This window comes from Tinamus guttatus, unplaced genomic scaffold, assembly GCF_059628265.1.
Source record: "Tinamus guttatus ecotype Peru unplaced genomic scaffold, ASM5962826v1 Tinamus_guttatus_pri_ptg000033l, whole genome shotgun sequence".
Classification (NCBI taxonomy): domain Eukaryota; kingdom Metazoa; phylum Chordata; class Aves; order Tinamiformes; family Tinamidae; genus Tinamus; species Tinamus guttatus.
Window position 1 is genome coordinate 4,112,062 of NW_028288567.1, and position 19,937 is coordinate 4,131,998.

The 19,937-nt window shown below is 40.0% G+C and overlaps 1 protein-coding gene across 1 annotated transcript in view; it reads left to right on the top strand.

Moving 5' to 3' along the window:
• The window catches only part of TGFB2 (transforming growth factor beta 2), a 56,891-nt gene extending 37,278 nt beyond the window's left edge, over window positions 1-19,613 (top strand). Inside the window, exons 2-7 of the mRNA XM_010216545.2 lie at window positions 878-1,041; window positions 13,918-14,050; window positions 14,163-14,273; window positions 15,434-15,608; window positions 16,152-16,305; window positions 18,164-19,613. Of these exons, the coding sequence (XP_010214847.1) occupies window positions 878-1,041; window positions 13,918-14,050; window positions 14,163-14,273; window positions 15,434-15,608; window positions 16,152-16,305; window positions 18,164-18,322 (896 nt within the window). The 3' untranslated portion in view covers window positions 18,323-19,613. The remainder of the gene's footprint in view (window positions 1-877; window positions 1,042-13,917; window positions 14,051-14,162; window positions 14,274-15,433; window positions 15,609-16,151; window positions 16,306-18,163) is intronic.
• Window positions 19,614-19,937: the final 324 nt, after the last annotated feature.

Below are 19,937 nucleotides of genomic sequence, written 5' to 3' on the forward strand. Positions count from 1 at the left end.
CGGCCTCACGCACGGTTTTCTGTGTGTGCTTTTGGCCAGGATGAGGTGGAACAGCCCGACATAGTCACTGAACCCAGGCGGGTAGTTGGGATTACACACAAGTGCTCGGCTGCTTGACCTCAGTCAGCATGTGCAGCTGGAAAGAAAGAAGAGACTGTTTTGAAACCTAAACCGAAGCCTGTTTTTAAAGGCATTATTGAAGACTTGGTTTTGTTTTTTGCCAACTGTTTTTTTCCACCCTGCCCCCATGTATAAATAGGGGTTGTTACCTTTCTGACTTTTACCGCTCCCAACAATCCAGATGAATGTAATTCTGTTTTCTCCCTGTCCTAGTTATTAGAATCAGAATAAATTTTTTATTCTGCTAAAATTCTTTTGTTACTAAATAGAAAATGAAATCTGAAGCTGGCTAATTTATACTTTATTTATACTCCAAATTTGGGATGGGGAGAAGGAGGGAATGGGATTCAGAGAACATACAGAGCAAATGATCTGCAGTTACATTTGTCTTCTTAGCAGACCCAATGAACTGTATGCAAGTCTGAAGCATTTGACAGATACCAACTGTTAAGAATCTTTCCCAATTTATTAGTCTGCAGGATTTTCCACCAGTACATTGAAAGAGCAGGGTTAAATGTGCACCCTGAAATTCAGTTGGAAATGACTATTCATTTTTATTAATATACTCTTCCTATAATCAAACACATGTGAGTTATTTTTTTGAGGGGGTTAAATTGTTAATAATATTAAATTGGCCATTGGAAACTGAATCATGCTACAGATATTTCCCTCACCGATTCCCGAGGCTGTCTTGTATTACAGTGTTTGAAAGAAAAATATATTTATTATTAAAAAAAAATATGCTGACTTCTTGCAGATGCCATCCCACCGAGCTATTACAGCCTTTACTTCAGAATTGTAAGATTTGATGTCTCAACGATGGAGAAAAATGCTTCCAACTTGGTGAAGGCAGAGTTCCGAGTCTTCCGACTGCAGAACTCGAAGGCGCGGGTGTCAGAACAACGCATAGAGCTGTACCAGGTAAAGCTCCGGTCCTTGCTCTGTTTTGTTGCCCCGTAACATCCATTTGAAAAACTGGTTTGAGGTGTCCAGGGAACAACTTAGCAAATTGCTAAGAATAGTAAAGTTTTATACTTCCCTATCTCAAAGCGCTTTATATGTATAAATTCATTGGTTTTCACAGCACTTCTCTGAGATCAACTAGCGTTATACCCATTTGACAGGTAGAGCATATCACAGGGAAAAGTGATTTAAGTCCTTTCTTTCAAAAGTAACCTCCCATTTCCTGGCCTTCTTCTAAGAACAAGATCTTCCAAAATCGTGTGAAGCTGAAATATGCAAAACTTTTCTAGAAAGTATGCCCCAGGACTCTGAGCTTCAGCATATCCTGACAGAAGAGGATTGCTAAAGTTAACTCTTGATGACTTTCCTTAAGTAAATGACAGAATGATGTATCAAGCAGTAGTGCTAAAGTATCTCTGTCTTCCAGCATCTGACCTATGATATAGTTTGCATAGGAGAAATTAAATTTGTTTTGTGTGGCCTGTGCTCAGGATAAGTCTATTAACTGTTCCAGACAGAAATGACTTTGTTAATAGAGTTTCAAAGCATAGTAATTTGGGTCTGATTCATTTCTCTATGCTGGCCCAGGGATTGAAGTGAGAGAACAGGAAATTCTGGAACTGAGGAGGGAGAAAGAAAGTGACTGGATGGCTGCTCTGCTTATGAAGGTCGATAAGGCTTATCTGTATTCTTTTTGTTTTAAAACTGCATTGAGCACTTCAGCCATCGACATCAGATGATTTATAAACTTGGTTAGATGGTGTTATAATCAAAAAAAGCAAAATTCTGTCCTGTATACGAACCATCACAACCACCCAGAACAGTCTCTGTATGTTAACAAGCTTTAGTAGAGGTTTTCCTAGCTAGACAAGGCGAGCCCAAGGTAGCCAGCAAATGTTAGGCATGTTAATTTTGCTGCTCTGTCCGTGGAGGAGCAGGCTGTCTCTGGAACTTTTCTCCTGCAGAGCACCTATCAAAATGATAGAGCTGCCTGCTAGTGCTTTTTTTCTGCTTTACTCCTTATAAGCTCCAGATACTCTGTGGCCTTCATCTTTCTGCTATCCCTTTTTAACTTTTCCTTCAGTCATGTTTACCACTTCTTGTATGCAGCTCTCTACAAAAGCTTGTATCTACATTTTCATTTATCTCAGTGATGGCTGATGTGAATTGCATGGATTCCTTACCAGCAGTTCGTGCTGTAGGAGAATCACTGTCCATAAATACTGCTAAGTGTGATTTCCATCTCAGCACTTGAGGTTAGCATGCAGTGAGCGTTTCACAGAGAAGCAAAAGCAGGGAGAAGTTGAAGGGAAGTGTGTAGAAATCAGTATGTGATTTCAGAAGGCAGACAGAACCTAAGGCAGCTCAAGGTGGAGAAGGGTGGGTCAAAAGCATTGCTGCCTTTGATGCAGGAGGAACTTCAAAACAAGGCAGTGATAGAAGTATCTAGTGCTGTAAAAAAGCACAGATACGTAAATAGTAAAAGAGGAAAATGAAGAAGGTGCTCATATCAATAGAAATGGGAGAGGCAAATAGATTTTCTAGAGTTTGAAGAATTTCTCAAACTTCTGTGCTTCCAATATTAAAAGCCATGCCTGGACAGAGCCTCACAGAGGAGATGGCCAGCAGAGTTGGCATGTGTGCCTGATGTTCCTCCTCAATGCATAAATGCTGATTTCTGTCCTCTGGTGAGATGTGCTGGCTGGGTTTGGCAGTGCTATGTCCAGAAGGAGTAAATGTTTTCTTCTTGTATAATCAACACTTAATTACTTTTTTTTTTTACTCTCCAACCAAGTTCAGGATTGCTAACTGTTTTGTTTTGTTCAAGATCTACTTGATGAGGGTTTTTCAAATTCTTCTCATACCCGTTTCAGGGAATGATTGTTCTGGAGTCCCCTCCTCTTTCTCTGTCAAGCCGAAAGAGATGCAGAAGTCGTATAGGGAGAGTAGGATCTCACCTGACTTGGTTCCTTGGGAAAGCAGCCCTTCCTGAACACATGCAAATCTTGTTAATTGCTCCCCTGGAGCTCTCTGATTCTGATTCCAGTGACAAATTAATAGTGCTATGCACCAGTGGTACCAAAAAGACAATAGAGCGCCCAAGTGCTATTTTAGGAATGGCTAGAGAGGAAAGCAAACAGAATACACATATTTCTCCTTCTAATTCTTTTTTTTTTTTGTGTGTGTGTGTGTGTGTGTGGTCCTCTGACCTTACAGACCTAGCACTTGAATTGCTGGAATAAATAAATAAATAAAGACTGCACCTTGTTGTATAAGCTTTCCCAGGGCTAACACCTATGTCTTTTTTCCAAACCACATCAGAAATGAACTTTGTGTTTTCCTACAGCCTTGTTTGCACAGACTCCAGTAAGGCAATTTGGACCATTCTATTGGGGCCCTGGAACAGGAAGAGCAGGACCCAGTTCCCACCTGTGTCTGCTGTTAGCTCTCTGTGGTGTCAAACAGGGTCCTTGACAGCATTGTACAACATGCTGCACTCCAGTGTCATGTCTCGAATTGTCCACGGAAGCCACTGGGTGACTTGTAATCCCTGAGCATGGAAACGGTTTCCTTTAATGTCTGTTTTCACCAAGAATGCTATCCTTGGTATTTAAGGATTAGTCTGCCAACATCTGTGTGTTCCTGTACAGATGGGAAGCCCAGTGTGCATATTAAGCATTCTTATGATAGAGTATAATAAAAGAAAACTCAGAGAAGTAGAAATTGTTTCTTTCATAAGATAGATACAAAAGCTGCTTTCTTTTCTTGACTATCGTAAGTGAAGGCGCAGAGAACCGCATTTATTAAGGGCACTAAATATCCTTTCTGGTGTTCCTTTTCCTCGAAAGCGAGGGTTGATATGTTCCTCACAGTTACTGGACATCAGCACTTTGGAGAGTGGGGAGCTGGAAGGAAGTGAGGCAGCAGAGGCTCAGATGCAGAGCTCTTCTGTGCTCCTCTTCCCATCCTTCCATTCAAGTGTGTTCAGTTGATGCGCTTTTTAACGTACACCAAGTCTTCAGAAAATATTAAGAGGATAAAGTACTTTGGGGGAAGGGAGGAGGAATAATATTAAATAAACAAGTTTTAGCATCCTCCAGTGGCCCTTGCTATGTTTTTAAAGATTTATGCCAAATGCAGGCTTTATTGAAATTTGATCAGATAAAGCTCAGTTGTTATGAGAATGTCTTTGTTCATCATTTTTCTTGCTTGCTTTGAAGACTTCATCACATCTTTCTTTTATTAAGGTGCTTCTGTATTTATGAATAAAGTGCCCGAACCTTTCAGGAAAAATTGTCTTTTATGAATAAGCATTCCAAAAAATGAATAGGCATGGCCACAAAGCTGGACAAGTGAAAACCAGTTGCTCAGCGAGTGTTGTGGTATTGTTTTTAAGGTAGTTTTATTATGTACAGATTGTCAAACAATAACAAGTAATAATTGCTTCCTATGGAAACAGTGCCATGTTTTGGTAACACATCATAAAGCATCATCAAAAATGCAGCTGAAGCGCTGGGTTTTAATGTTGTCGTTACCTGAGGCTGCTGCATGTGTGGGTACCTGATAGGCTGCGGAGCAATGGAATGCACTACACGAAATATCAGAAGAAGAGAGAGCTGAGCCAGATTAAATGTGCAGCACCAGGTTAAAGCCCAAGGGGGACATCACGTTACTGTTAAGAATTTGAGGAAAGCGAGAGTAGGACTTTGCTCCGTCTGCATCAGGAGATCCTGGTCCGTCCAGCTGTTCCTGCAGTGTTCAGGCAGGACTGATTCTTTCTTCACTTGGAGGTATAAAAAAGAAGATACTATGGAACATATTACCCATTATGAGTCAGATTTAAATTTAAACCACAGTCAGTCTTTCAGATGCCTTACGTCTAATTCAGACAGTGTTTTGTCTTGTTATTCAGTTAGGGAACATGTTGAGAGTAAGCTACTGTAAATTTGGGCCAAATCTCGGTAGTGCAAATCTGAGGCAATTTGCACTAACTGCAGTAGAGCTGCTCCAGATTGATTCCAATATAATCAAGAGCACAAAGTGCTGTCTCTTATGCCATGGAGCAAAATGCCGGGAAGCAGGATTTGTGGCTGTCAGCTGCTGCGGGATATCTGTATTACAAATATCACCTGGGGCATTTGATTTTAATTGACTGCCATCGCTGTGACCCACATATAAAGTAATATATTTGGGTCTCTCAGTTTCTGTATCGCTCTCCTGAAACCAGACTCTTATAATCTGAAGGGTTGCAAGGTTACATTATTTGGCAACTGTACAGCGCTCTTTGAAGTGTCAAACACAGTATGAAGTGTGGACCTAATAACTTTCTGCTCTACCAACCTCTTTTTCCCCCCTGCCCTCAAGCCCCCCCAGCAACCACTCAGGCCTAGAGGGTCAGAGGAAGTTAATTTGCAGTATATTTCAGTAAATTGCTTTCTCATTGTTCTAGAATCCCTGTTTTTTCCCTGACACTGTATTCCCTACAGAAATTTAGCACATTTGAGACTGTGGATAGAGAACCTTTGGCAAGCGGTCTACGAGCGTGGGTTAAGGGAAGTATTTAACAGCGCGTCATACGTGCTGTGACTCGAGAGCTTATCTGCAGTGCAGCCACCTCCTGCCAGGAACAGAGCAGTTACTGCAGATGACTTAAGGAGGGATGTCATATCCCGTGGCACGAGCCAGTGCATCCTCCCAGCTATGCGTTACTGTGTGCGCAAATCCAGGACACTGAGCTGATGGACAGATTTATTGCCCCTAGCAGATGATAGCCTACGTTATGGGGCATAGGAAAGTGGGGCATGCGTCTGAACCAGCCCTCTGGCTCGTGGGGTCGAGCGCCTGCGATCAGAGCTGCGATCTGCCAGGTATGCCGACAGACACGTTTTTCAACCAAAGTCAGCAGCTTAGTTGCCAGCACGCTGAAGAATATTAGCTTGGCTTTCCAGCTCTGTGCTAGGAAGCCCCAAAGTGATGAGGAGGTAGCGCAGATGTTTGCAGGTCCGTAGAGAGGAAAGTGTTCAGGAGAAGGGGGGAGTGGTGTCGTTGGGGCGAGCTAACCAACAGAACTGTCTGGAAGAAAGGAAAAGGATTGAGTCCTCAGTCAAAAGAGCCTTTTTAGACATGGAAATAAGATGACAGGCCCTCAGCAAAAATTGCTTTGGGCATCACTCAGCCAGCAATGATGAGACAACAAAATGAGCCTGGGCCTCCTTAGTCCTTGTGTGCCTTTCTCAGTACTGTGTCTGTGAGGAAAACCTGTGGAGGAGAGGTGTAGGGAAAGAGTCTGAAGCTCATTGGCAAGGAGCTCATGTGTATCATACAGCGAAATAAGGCTCTTGGGGCTGGACCAAGGAGAGGGCAGGGGTTGTGCGACCTGCGCTTAGGGGAGAAATGAGCACAGGAGCACCCCGCAGGGCTCGGGGGGTTTGGCTGGGGGACAGGAGAACCCGCTCTGTCGCTGTTGACTTTGGCTTCTTTGTTGATGTTTTAATAAAACATAATGTGCTTCTGGCAAGTTGCAGCTAAATACTAGATAAGTTTACAGGACTTTTTTTGTTGTTTTGCTTCATTTTACATAAAATCTTTCTTTGGAGCTATCTTAAAATCTCTTAAATGGCAGGAAATTGCACTCACTATTTCAAAATCTTCCAGGAGAAGGACCCCAGACCCTTCAGTCTTGTTTATTGCTTATGCAATGTAGAGTCTTTCTGCCAGGTTAAACATAAATCAGACTGAACAACCTCAGAGCTGCATCCCGAACTTATACTGCACATCTATCTTCAGTGGCACGAGGAAGGCCTTATTTGGGGAGCAAATGGGGAGGAAATCCCTCCTCACGATGCGTTCTCTTAGGCCCTGAGGCGCATCCCGTCACCACGGGGTAATGCAACGAATCAGTCTCAGTGATTCCCTAAACTATCTGATGCCCCCTCTCTTTTTGACCCTCTTTGGCCCTTCTTCTGTTTACCCTCTTTGCACTTCACCTTCTTTCACCCTTCAGGGAGTCGCAGCCAGCACAGTGAGGGAATCTTCCTGCAGCTGTGGCCCATCTAGATATAAAGAGGGTTGGGTTATGCGTGCAATACGTTCTTTTTATTTGCAAGCTTGCATGAAGAACGTGTCTGGCAAGTTCAGAGCAGATGGATCAGAAAGCTACAGCTTTTTTAAAACTTTGGCAAGTACTCCATACCTTGTAATTTGGCAGGCACTGTGCATCTCATATACAAGTCTCTAAAGATTCTGCCCTCAGTTTGAGCCTGATTCAGAGACCCTTGCAAGTAATGGAAAAACTTCCATTGATAAACAGGAGAGCTATAAACTCCTTTTGACTCCAGAGCACTGAAAGCAGAATCTAGCTTAACTCTGGCAAAAGTAGTTACAAAAAGAGCTTGCAAATTCACATAGATAATTTTTTCAAAAAATATGCAGTTGGTTTCTTGCACCAGTGGTGATAAGAAAAAGCAAATATTTTGATAGCTGGTAGACTTTTGATTTTCTTGAAAAATGTGCTATGTGGAGGTTTTGCACTTTACAACGTATGTTTTCACATACACTGAGCAACAAATTGGAGAGAAGAGATTGTAGTGGTTTGAAGTAGAATTAAAGGTTGCTTACCCTGTGTCCAAGACAGTACCCAAGGCCTTGAACAAGAGAATAAGAAACGACTGGGAACTAACATGGAGGTTGTTTTTTAACTTTAATCTTCAGGAAGGACTGGATGAAGTCACTGAGAGCTGTCTGAAGAGGCCTTTGGGATTTGGAATGAGGCAGCAAACTGCATACAGATTCTGAAGCCACAAGAGGCTGCTTATGCAAATCTCAGGAATCCAGTTATATTACACAGGGTTACGTTTTAGTCCCTTGCAGTATTCTGTTAATTCCAAAGAGGTTATCCTAAGTGGCTGTTTTCAGGCACAGTGTTGTGTACAGCTGAGCTTCTCTCTGCTCTGATGTTAACCAGCATGTAACTTCTCGCTGGATCTCGTTGCCTGGAGTGAGTTACTTTGTGATCACAAGTACACGTCAGGTTATTGCCGTTGTTGTAAAAGGCCCTTGAAGTTCCAGTGGAAACCACGGATAATGACTGATAAGTAAGAGAATGATTAGTGAATCTGCCAAGATGTTGTAATACAAGAACATCACTGAAGTCTGAGATGGTAGAGAGGGGAAAGAAGTCATCAGGGAGTCAGCAGCATCTGGAGGGAGGTGATCAGGCAGTTCAGAGCAAATGGAAAGAAAAAAAACAGATTAATAGGAGGCTTTAACAAGATAATACTGTATTTACTTTCATTCAGTGATAGCTAGAAACCACACTGTCTGATTGCAGTTACCATCCTGAGTTCCAGGTTAATGCAGAATATAAGATAGATAGGTATTTTTAGGCGAATAGATAATCTTCTTGCTATGTTTTGTAAGTTCTTCAGTTTGTTTTGAAGAACACATGCAACGCCAAAAGATAAACCCTACCTCTTGATGACCATGGTTCTCAAAACTGGTTACAGAATGCCTTTGTTGCTGAAGTGTAGCCCTTGATGTGTGCCTACAGTTTTAATGGCTTCAGTAGATGAATGAAGATGAATGAACACCAGCCTGTTTATCAAAACTGCCGAGCCGCAGTCAATATTGTGCTTGTTTGGTTTCTGGGAGGTGATGATTTTATTAGCCAAAACTATTGCACTGTGAATTATGCTTAATTTTTTTTTTTTTTTTACTCTCTGGCATCTTATTGTGTTATCTCTAGGAAAATACGAATATTTACAGGTTAGGCCTGTTAAGCCTGAAATAAAGTAAGCTCCTCTGGAGCTCTAGTTCTTTGAAAGAACCAGTTGTCCTTCTGCAGAGCTCTTTCCTGTGATATGTGCCATGAGTCACATAGCCAGGCTGCTCTGGAGACTGCTTTCAGTAGTTATTGTTTAGAATACATACACTAATGTTTTCCTTCAGCTATCCCCTCCTTTAGCTGCTTACACATATATGAGAAAGGAAGTAGACAAACATTTGAGCAAAATATTTATCAGTTTCTGTTAATGGAATCTTGGATCTTGGAGTTTTTTCTTCTGTTCTTGTTTTTGTTTTTCAACTGCTATAATTACATTGACGTGAAATACTGGTACTCAGATTTTTAGCAGCCTCCAACTTGCCTCATTTTTTTAAAGAAGACATTTCTACTATTTTTGCAAACACTATTTTGTTTCTTGTTTCGATTTATATAGTGCTCTTACTGTACTTTGCAGTTTATAAGATACATACTAATATAATCATTATCCTTATTTTTATGCTTGGAACTGAGCTATGGTCACGGAGTGATACTTGTTATACAAATCTTATTTGGGAGTATAAGCATGCATGCACATCAACAGGTTTATCCTCCAGTATTTTTATAACTACTTTAGTTTTCTTATACTTAGATTTAAAGAATAGATCAGTTAAGGCACTCCTGTTGAGCTGACAAATAAAAAGAGCAGTTGGCAGAGTATTTTAGAGATCAGCCCTTTCAGGAAACTCATTTGTTGTTCTTCTGCAGCCAGCTTGCAGTGAAGCTCAGTCATTTGGTTTCTAATTGCACAGATTGTGGTGATTCAGGATATGCTTGCAAGGCAGCACGGGGGTCAAGTCTCATCATAACGGACAGGGAGGAACGCAGATGAATCACTGCCAACAGAGCAGCGATTCTCTCCTTTAAAAATCTCCCCTTTAAAAGCAGGATTGGACAGAATGCCTTTATAGAACTAAAGAGGAGGAGATTTCAACAGGATGAATGTAAATACTGTAAATCTGGTAGGCTTGATATAGGTAACAAGTAAATCTTCTCATCGCTGAGAACACCGATGGGGCTTCCTAGACATATGAAGATGGAAAAGCAGAAGCAATTCTTCATTTGCAACTGTCTGTGTTCCTTCCTTAGTCCTTTCCAACAATTACCTGCTTTGTTCATTTAGATAATTCACTTTTATTTGTGTGTTTCTTTGCTATTTGTTTCTGTGTTGTTATAGTACTGACAGTATCTTTATGTATGGGATATTTAGATATCATGGGTATAGTTAAAAGTCTTTTTCATGTGTTTAAGAAAATTCAGAATAGAAAAAATGCTGTGAGAAGGATTAGCAGTGCCCGAGGAAATGATCTGTAGAAGGCAAGGCTCTTCTTAAGAAATGATATCTAGAAGAGAAGTATACAAGATACTGTGGCTACGAATTTGCTTTCATGAGAAAGGGAGGAATCTCATACAAAAAGAAGTCAGACGAAAAAAAAAGTGATGTTTTTAAAATTTAAAGCAGTGCTACTGAAGGAAAATTACTGTGCACCCTGGGCCAGAAGTTTACTGGCTAACCTTCTCTTAACATGTCCACTTATTGTGCTAATCCCCACATCATATGATCATGGGCATATATTCCCTCTCTAATCCTTTTTCTAAAAATGGCAGAGATGCATTATCCCTCTGCTGAAAGCAACACCAAAGAAACAGATCTACCTAGAAGATAAACCCACATTTAAATGTTGCAGAGAGTTTGCACAGCCCAAATTTAGAATATTTTGGTCTTGAGCTTTCGCTCATGCATGTGTAAAGGTGTGCAAGCTCTCACCTGCATGTGTGCACTTTTTGCACATTGTCAGCTAGTTAACCCTGCAGATGTTCAAATGTGCTGCGAGTGAGTGAGGGGGATGAGGCTGTCTGTGTATGTGGAATTTCTGTCTCCTGGTCATGCAAGTGATTGAATCTGGCATTTCTACATGCAGGTGGTGATGCACCAAATGTAAAAAAAAAAAAAAGACACAAAAAAATAACCCTAGCAGTTCAGGTTGGGTTTCAAAGAGATTTCAAACTCTTTATGTCTTTTTAAGAGGGAGTGCTTAGATAAGGTGCAAGAGGAAAATGATAAAGGAGAATAAAGTGGAACTTTTACTCATAACCTCTTTTACATGCAGATTTTAGGTTTTATTCCCTCCTATGCTCTTTTTTTTTTTAATTTTGTCTTCTGTTAATACTTTTGGTGCACTGAAAATGTAAATTAGATTTTACAGATAAACTCTTTTGGACAAAGGCCTTCACTTCTCAGTCTTTCGCTTAGCTCCTGCAAATATAAGCTATACAGCAATATTTTAAGCTGATAGAGCATTAAAATGGCAATCTGATAGTGGGATTTGATGTGGTTATGATGGGCTACGTACAAAGACAAGGTGATGTTTATAGGTAAAGCAAAGTTTATCGTTAAAGGTAGTATCTCTCCAGGGACCAGTCAGAGTAGTTGTAAGAAGTAGGCAGACATTCAAGCACAGGAGCTTCAAGGTATACAAAAGGCTGTGCTTTTTTTGCAACAAATCTAATTGTTCTTGTGGGAAGAGTGTCAGAAGTACTGGAAGAGAGGTTTTTCAAAGAAAAGGGGCTTGAGTGTGTATTGGAAGAAAAGGATGTGTTACTGAAGCAGAAGGTATGACCAGAAGTGAAGTACAAAGCAGTGAATCGAAGGGGGGAGACAACCCCTCAAGTATTTATGACATAGTAATTTATGGAGTATACATTTGAAGAACGTGTTGTATTTGTGGACAGATCAGAAATTTTTACAGCTACACCACTTCATTTATCATCATGTAGAATGCATAGATTGAAACAGATTTTATAATCTCACCAAATACGGCCCTTCTCACAGTTTTTACCTTAGAACTACTAGTGCTACTACTAAACCCATGATGTTGATCATAGAAATTACTTAAGAAATAGTTAGTTTGCGACCCTTTAGCTCATTTGTTATGGTATAATTTTCTTACAGAAACATGCTACATAAACTATTTGGAGAGAAGACCCACTCTCAGCAGTCACAGTATGGGCCGTACAGTATGGCTTTCACAGCTGTTTTACATCCACACTGATGCCACACTGTTTTGAAACCCGCCAATGCTTTTCTTATCGTTCAGTTCATAGGTCATGATGTTTTTTCTCACTACTTTTGAATATGTGTAGTGAGCATCTGTCGTAGTTTTGCTTCCTGCCAGGTACATGCTGACAGCTTCTGACTTTTGTCTTTTCATGGGAGTGGGATTGGGATAAAGACATTCTCTTTTGGATTCCAAGGTGCAGCTGAGTCTTTGTGATATACTGAAGACCAATTACAGTTAACAGTAGGTTGCTCTTAACGTGTTACTTATTTTTAGATCCTTACATCATTGCCAAACCTGCTGGTGAGCTGTGCAGTTTTTGGCGTCTTAGGAAAGACATGACTGTGCAGAAAGGAATGGGAGAACCAAATTCTTGTGTCTCTTGTGCCTTTTCTTTTTCCCTCCTCAGACATATCTCTGCAGAATGACAGCTGTGTTACGTTCTCAAAAACACTTGAGTAAAGACCAAAGGGAAGGCAAAGTTATATTTGTGCTTCTCTGGGACTTTCCCAGCAGTGATTACTGATTCTCTTATCCCTCTGGCACTTTTGAGCAACGAGAGCCTCCTTGCTGCTGCCAGGCTCTCTATAAACAGTTGTTCAAACACTTTGTTTGAAGGTTACCTTATAAAAAAGGGGCCCCAATGTTAAATGCTTGAATGCCCTCAATTTCTACCTAAGGGCATTTCATAATTTTCTGGATTTGGACTGTCTTTTCACTTCCTACTGTAAATGCCTTGATCAGAAGGAAGAGCTAGAGCTTCTTATACCTCTGTTCCTGTCAGCGGACAAATGTTATCGTTTGCATCAAATGCACGGTTGGTGTTTGAGAGATCTAGAGCTCCAATGAAATAAAAAGGGCACGTGTTGGGCACGTACAATATGCATGTTTCAGTGTTGCCTTTTTTTCTTTTTCATTTTGGAAAAGCATAATTTTATCATAATTACATAATTTCACACCTCTTTTAAAAAAAAATTCTTTACTTATTTTATGCATTTTCACCATTTTTATACCAACACAGTTTGCTAGATGTCTAGGTTCAGAAAATAAGAGGACCCAGTGATAAAGGTCTGCCAGTTATTCATTTGGAGATAGACCTGGGTAGTAAGATAAAGGAAGAACTCCCAAACAAAGTACAAAGTCACATGGCTGACATGCCAGAAGATTCAGTGTGGTATTATCATATGTTCTTGATTAGAATTGACTTAACATTGCATTGCGTTCTGCCTCCCTGCATCACAAAACTATCAACACAGTAATAACCAGGAAACTAGAAACTTGTTAGCAGCCAACAGCCCAAGTGTTTCCTTTCAAAAGTGAGAGAAAATAATAGCAGTCTATGCTCGTGTGAGGAAAGTGCTTGCTCAGTCATTTAGACATAAAGAAGACTTGACCTCCCAGGCACGTGCTGCTGTGTCCTGAAGGCGAGGAGGCTTTTTTATTTTTTCCTTAAAGGTAGTTTTGTTGTGTGCTCCCCAGCTAGCTTTGATAAACCTTGTGACACAAATACTGACCCAGGTGCGATCAAAATCTGGACAGAAGCAGCATCATCTGTTGCACAAATCTCTGTGAGGCTAAGTTTCACACCTCACAGAGTTTCTGCATGCCCCCAGATTAGTTGTATGAACCATACTTCTTTTTTCTTTTTAATGTGTGACCAGTAACTAAAATCGAAGGGAGAACTGAAACCCTTGATAAAGCAACAGCACAGATTAGTTATGGTTGGGTATGACATACTGTGTAGGCTCTACTTTAGCATCTGGCATGATCTGGCCAGTGTAAGTATTATTGAAAATGGTAACAAAATATGTCCTACTTTACTGTGATCTCTTGTCCACTTGTATTGCAAGGCAAGAGTTCAATGCTCTCTTTCTACATGACTTTTCCTAGCTGTTTATTTTGCTTAAAAACCTACTAAATTTTAACCTAAGCAGTCACACTGGTTGTTTCTTGCAGGTTCTAAAATCCAAAGAATTATCATCACCAGGACAACGCTACATCGACAGCAAAGTAGTTAAAACACGAGCTGAAGGAGAATGGTTATCTTTTGATGTCACTGAGGCTGTGCATGAATGGCTCCATCACAGAGGTGACAAGTACTCTTTCCCCTCACTCCTGACCCAACTTCTCCATAAATTCAGCATCATTTCAGGTTCACTCCACATGCGAAAATCAATTCCACTTACTTTCATGTTTTGCAGACAGGAACCTTGGATTTAAGATAAGTTTACATTGTCCATGCTGCACCTTCGTGCCTTCCAATAATTATATCATCCCAAATAAAAGTGAAGAGCTTGAAGCAAGATTTGCAGGTAATAAAAGAAAAGACTTCTTAAAATGTCATTATACTTTTAACTGTGGAGAGAAACAAAGAGCTCTTACTGTCTCTTTAAAACAGAATTCAGCTTGTTGAGGCTGTAAAATAATAGTAATAGTTTGTATTTAGGACTATGGATGTGTGCTTCTTATGGACAGCAAAATAAGATAGCGCAAGTATATCAAGATCACATAGCTTCCCTTGTGTTTTTAAACCAAGTTTCAGTCCCAAAAAGGGGAGTTATTACTGAATTGGCATTGATTGTAAAATCATTACCATTATATATGCAATATAGTCATATGAGAACCAGCTGAAATTCTGTTTGTGAAATTCTCATTTACTCAAGTATATCATGATATGGCTCATTTATTTTTCAATTTTTTTTTCAAAAATTTGACTATATTCTGTCTCAAGTGTTATATTTTTTTTTACCATTGTTTTGCTGTGTTGGATTGTTTTTTTCCTGTGTGTGTGTGTATATATATATATCTATATATGACTATGGCCACTGTGTATATTTACTATGAAGTTTAAAACTGCAATTATGGCATTTGATCACTGTAATTGTCTATGTTACAAAATGAAAAGGCTATCTTTTTAGATAGCATTATCTGCTTCAGGAGGGTAATTTTCAAAATGTACTTAGCCCAAAGCATATTACTTGCTGTTTGAACTGCTACAAAAGGCTAACGCCTTGAGTTCTTTTGCCCATGCTCTGGCCAAGATAAGAAACTAATAAAGCACTTAGTGTTTCAAGAGAGAAAACAAAAAATATGAGGTCACTGATTTCCACTTCAAGAAGAAATGCTTTGATCAATGTCCTTGCCAAATGCATGCAAAGGAAAGGCCTAGAATAACTGATTTCCTGGGAAATTAACAAAATTACATATTCCAAAGGTCTTTTCTGTTATTTCAGCATTTGAGTTAATGTACTGAAAAGCCATTCTGATGGTTCTGAAGGCGGGATGGCTGACAATTTTATACATAAGATACATAAGAACTGTGAATGTCTTAATGCTGCCACTTTGCCAATAAGCACGTTCAGCTGACAACATCATTGCCCAGTTTCTGAGATAATTTTTTTAAAGAGATGGTTTATTTAATTTGTTAAGAAAAAGCAACACAATGTTTATCACCAAAATGTATTTTTTGAAGGTATTGATGACTACACATATTCCAGTGGTGATGTGAAAGCTTTAAAGTCCAATAGGAAAAAATACAGTGGGAAGACCCCACATCTTCTGCTAATGTTATTACCCTCCTACAGACTTGAGTCGCAACAGCCCAGTCGGCGGAAGAAGCGTGCTCTAGATGCTGCCTATTGCTTTAGGTAACTATGCATCTGTGTTCTATATGCTTATATAATCATACCAACATATGTCCTTTTGAGGTGTAAAGTAGTTGCTGATAACATAAACTGATGTTTCTTTTTGATAGGTGTTTATATCTGCCAAGCACTCTGCCCTCCTAGGGAAGTTAATGGCAAATGTGGTGCTTATGGCCCTAGAAAGCAGGAAACTGAGCTCCGTCTGGGATGCTTCCCAGGCTTATCAGGCCCATAATTATAGGGAAATTGTCAGGTTCAACTACTCAGATATGCCATTCAGGAGCATCTGGAGAAAAATGCTTACTGATTGATTCTCCAAGCAAACCATTAGCTTTGGCTATATAGACAAGCACTGCCATGCCTAAGCACCTGATTTCAGATACACTGTAAGCTATTATTAGTGTTGTGGATTATTTGGTTGTGAATTGCTGAGAATCAGAATTTCCTGCATGTAAAGCATCTTTCAGGGAGCAAGCAAACGGATTGTTTTCTGCCCCTCTGCGCAGGCTTCTCTGACTGATGCATTTGTCTGTATTTTATTTCCAGGAATGTGCAGGATAATTGTTGCCTGCGTCCACTTTACATTGACTTCAAGAGGGATCTTGGCTGGAAATGGATTCATGAACCTAAAGGGTATCATGCTAATTTCTGTGCAGGAGCCTGCCCATATTTATGGAGCTCAGATACACAGCACAGCAGAGTAAGTTACGACTTTGGTAATTTTAAGCTCTGAATTGCAGGGTGAAATACATTTCTAGGACTGTCATCAGTACTAATGCCAAAAGTTTCCATTTATTATCCTAATAACACGATGATGAAATACGGCCCTACAGAGGGACCTGCACATGACTTCAAGCTATAATTGAAGCAGAGGGCATGTATTGTCACAGAGATTTATTTTTAATGTGTTTGCCAATATGGCACATGGATGTATCAAATAGTGTTTCTGAATATTAACAGGGTGTAGTTTTGGAAGGCTCACTAAAGAGAATAACTGAAAGATGGCACAGATGACAGTGAAATCTTTCTAGAGGTACCAAGGGAGACACTCTCGGAGTAACAGTGTGGCTGAATCTGACCACATGATTATCACCTCCTGTATGATCTGCTGTTCTTCATTTGTTGAACAACAGATCTGTTGTTATTGATCTGCTGCCAGACCAAGAAATGATCTGAATCTACTGCCATTTTGTGAAAATATGCCAATGCATGTATTTATTCTTTTACTCTGAAAGTTTGTAAGTAAACCAGAGACTCTTTCTCTGTGGTGGTGATGAACTCATGAAAATCTGGAATGATGTCTTTAATTTTAGGGATTTTAGCCACCTACCTTTGCATGAGTGGAATAGTGTTTTTATGTGCTTATTTCTCTCTACTGACAGTAAGGCTGTCTAGACAGTAAATGTTAAGAGGCATGCATTGGCATGACAGATATCACAAAATGAGACTTTCACCATCAGATTCACACTAATAGTAATGTCTCCTGCTCTTCAAGCCACCTTTAAAATATCAGATCAACATAGCCAGCAGTGAGAACTCTTCATGTCAAAGGGGCACTTTTCTCTCCCTTTGGTATGTGAAACTATTGTAGTCTAGGTCTGTGTTTGCCTTGAGCTTAAACAGCTAAGTGCAAATTGCCCTCATAGCTGTCAGTGGCTGGGTCGTCGTGGTATTAGCAATGTCAGCAGGCCCAGGTATAGCTATGGCAAGTATGTTCCCTTGCTGATGGTCTCTAATGGTGTGCATAGTTTGGAGCAGCACTTGTTTTTAAGGAAAGAGGAAGAATAACTGTCATGGTCACAAATATGTGGCTTGGATAGTTACCCAAGGAGTCAAAAGTTGCTTAATAAAGTAAGTAGTGTTGCTGTCCTGAACAGATCTTCTGTCTCCCCAAGATGTAAATGTTGTGCTGAAGCTCTAGGAAAAGATCACATGGTGTTTAGCTAACACATTAACGGCATCCTCGGAAATACCGATGTATCATCAGCGGGTAGCCGACACACTTCCCGTGCAGGGAGCCGTGCGTATGAGTCTGATGTGACGGAGGCTCCGGAGCTGGTGACGCTACTGCAGTGACTCCCAATAGGAGTGACCGCTGCTGCAGTCGTAGGTCTTGCACGGTGGCATTAATGGACCTGCTAAAAAGTAGCGTGAGAGGAGCAGCAGAGAGCTTGTACACTGATGGGCTCTCTTCTCTAGTGCACCTGTAAATCCTGGGACTGCAAACGGTAACCTGAGGTCAGAAATGCAACCCTTCCAGTGTTGTCTGACATGGGAATATCAGTACAATGCATGTGGTAATTTAAAGGTGGCACTCCAGGCATGTACCTGCTCTGGGATTGGTCAAGTTAAAAGCTTAGGAAATTCACAGGGGTGACCACAGATTGAACTGGAGAAATGCATTAAAATTTTAATGTCCGGGAATCTTCCTGTTGATTTGAGTGGACTCCCTGCCAGGCACCATCAGAGGAAATGAAGCAGAAAGGAATTTGATTTGCAGAGTGTCAGGAAGGCAGGGATAACTGGCTTAATCACCCCTTTCTCCTCTCTCCTTTTAGGTACTCAGCTTGTATAACACCATAAATCCCGAAGCTTCTGCCTCTCCATGCTGCGTGTCCCAGGATTTAGAGCCCCTCACCATCCTGTACTACATTGGCAAAACGCCCAAAATCGAACAGCTGTCCAACATGATCGTCAAGTCCTGCAAATGCAGCTAAAGAATACCCTGAAACAGCGTGATGTGTGTGTATTAAAAAAAAAAAAAAACAAGGAAAAAAGAAAGAGAGAGAGAAAGAAAGAAAAATGAAAACCCAGGTTCATCAGTGTTAAAAGAAAAAAAAAAGAAGAAAAAAAGCGGTACTAGTCTGAACTGTTTGAAAGTTTGTTTTGTTTTTTTTTTTAAAACTGGCATCTGAAGCAAAACATTGAAGGCCTTTTTCCTACATTTCACCTACACATAGTGTGAGATAGACAAGAAGCAAAGTTAAAGGGAAAAAAAAAACCTTTTAAAAAATAAACACTGGAAGAAATTTGTTAGTGTTACTATGTGAAAGGAAAAAAACAGGAAAATCCCATGAAGTGGAGTTGCTGTATCTGTCCCGTGCCTTACTTGATCTCTCTGTATTGTACGCAATAGGCATCCTACCCATTCCTCTTAGTTTTAGAGTTAACAGTGCATTATTTATTTGTATGTAAAAACTATCAAACGAACATTTCCATATCACCATTTGGAAAAAAAGAAAACCAGCAAATGTGGACAAAGTGGAGACCAAATAAGCTGTCAGAAATGCATATAAAGCCTAAAGGAACTCAAGTTCAAAAGATTCTGAAAAGTAATGGCTAGTTTAGTTCAATTTAAATAGAATTCAGTTATTACATTCTTGAGAAACTCTGCCTTTAAAATACCTTTTTTTTCATGCCAACTGCCTAGGGAGGCTTCTTGTAAGGTCTCAAACCCTTGTTTTAAATACTGAATAACTTACTAATAAAGGACACTCTGTTTCAGTCTCAAAGACAAGTCTATAAGATTTTTTTTTTACTGTAAATGATTTAAAATGTCAGTTTAGTAAACCAGTGAAATATTTAACATGTACTGGTCTAATCTTCAGACCTTAATATGTTGCTGTATAGCTATGCTATGGGATTTTTTGTTCTTTTGGTATATGTAACCATACCTAGAGTATTACAATAGGTGGGTAGTAAAAGCCAGCTTAATTGGAAACATACCTGTAGATCTCTATTTGTAAACTATTAAAAAAATAAGTACTTTATGTGTAATGTGTAAATTTTCACCATATTTTTGTACTCTGTAATACTGTCAGCTCTCATGAGTTTGAATTTGAATTTGGGGCTCTTTTTGATCACTCAGAATCATGTGTTTCCCTCTAGCTGGCCAGTATGAGTAGAGTCCCTATATTTTGACTTGCACTACAAATACATGTTTTATAATAATTGCTATACATGTGCTTTGTATATTGTTCATCATTATGACATAAGCTACCTGACTCCATTTGTTTTTTGTTTTATAAAAAGGATGGATTAAAAAGACCTTTCCTTCCCTCCTTCCCTCACCCCTAATTCATCCCCATGTGTAATGTTTGAATCGCTGTGTGATTCAGACTTCTACGCCTTTTTAATTTTTAATTTTGTTTTTTTCTTTGGCTATAGACATTTAAACAGATGGTCAGGGAGCAAGATTTTTCAAGAAAAGATGTGCCAGCCTTGCCGAGGCCAGGCAAACCCTTACAGAGAATGACATTCACCACTGTGCAGAAGGCTAGGATGAAGCAGAGGCTTCAGCAGTGCCCTCGGAGCAGGACTCGGTGGGGACCG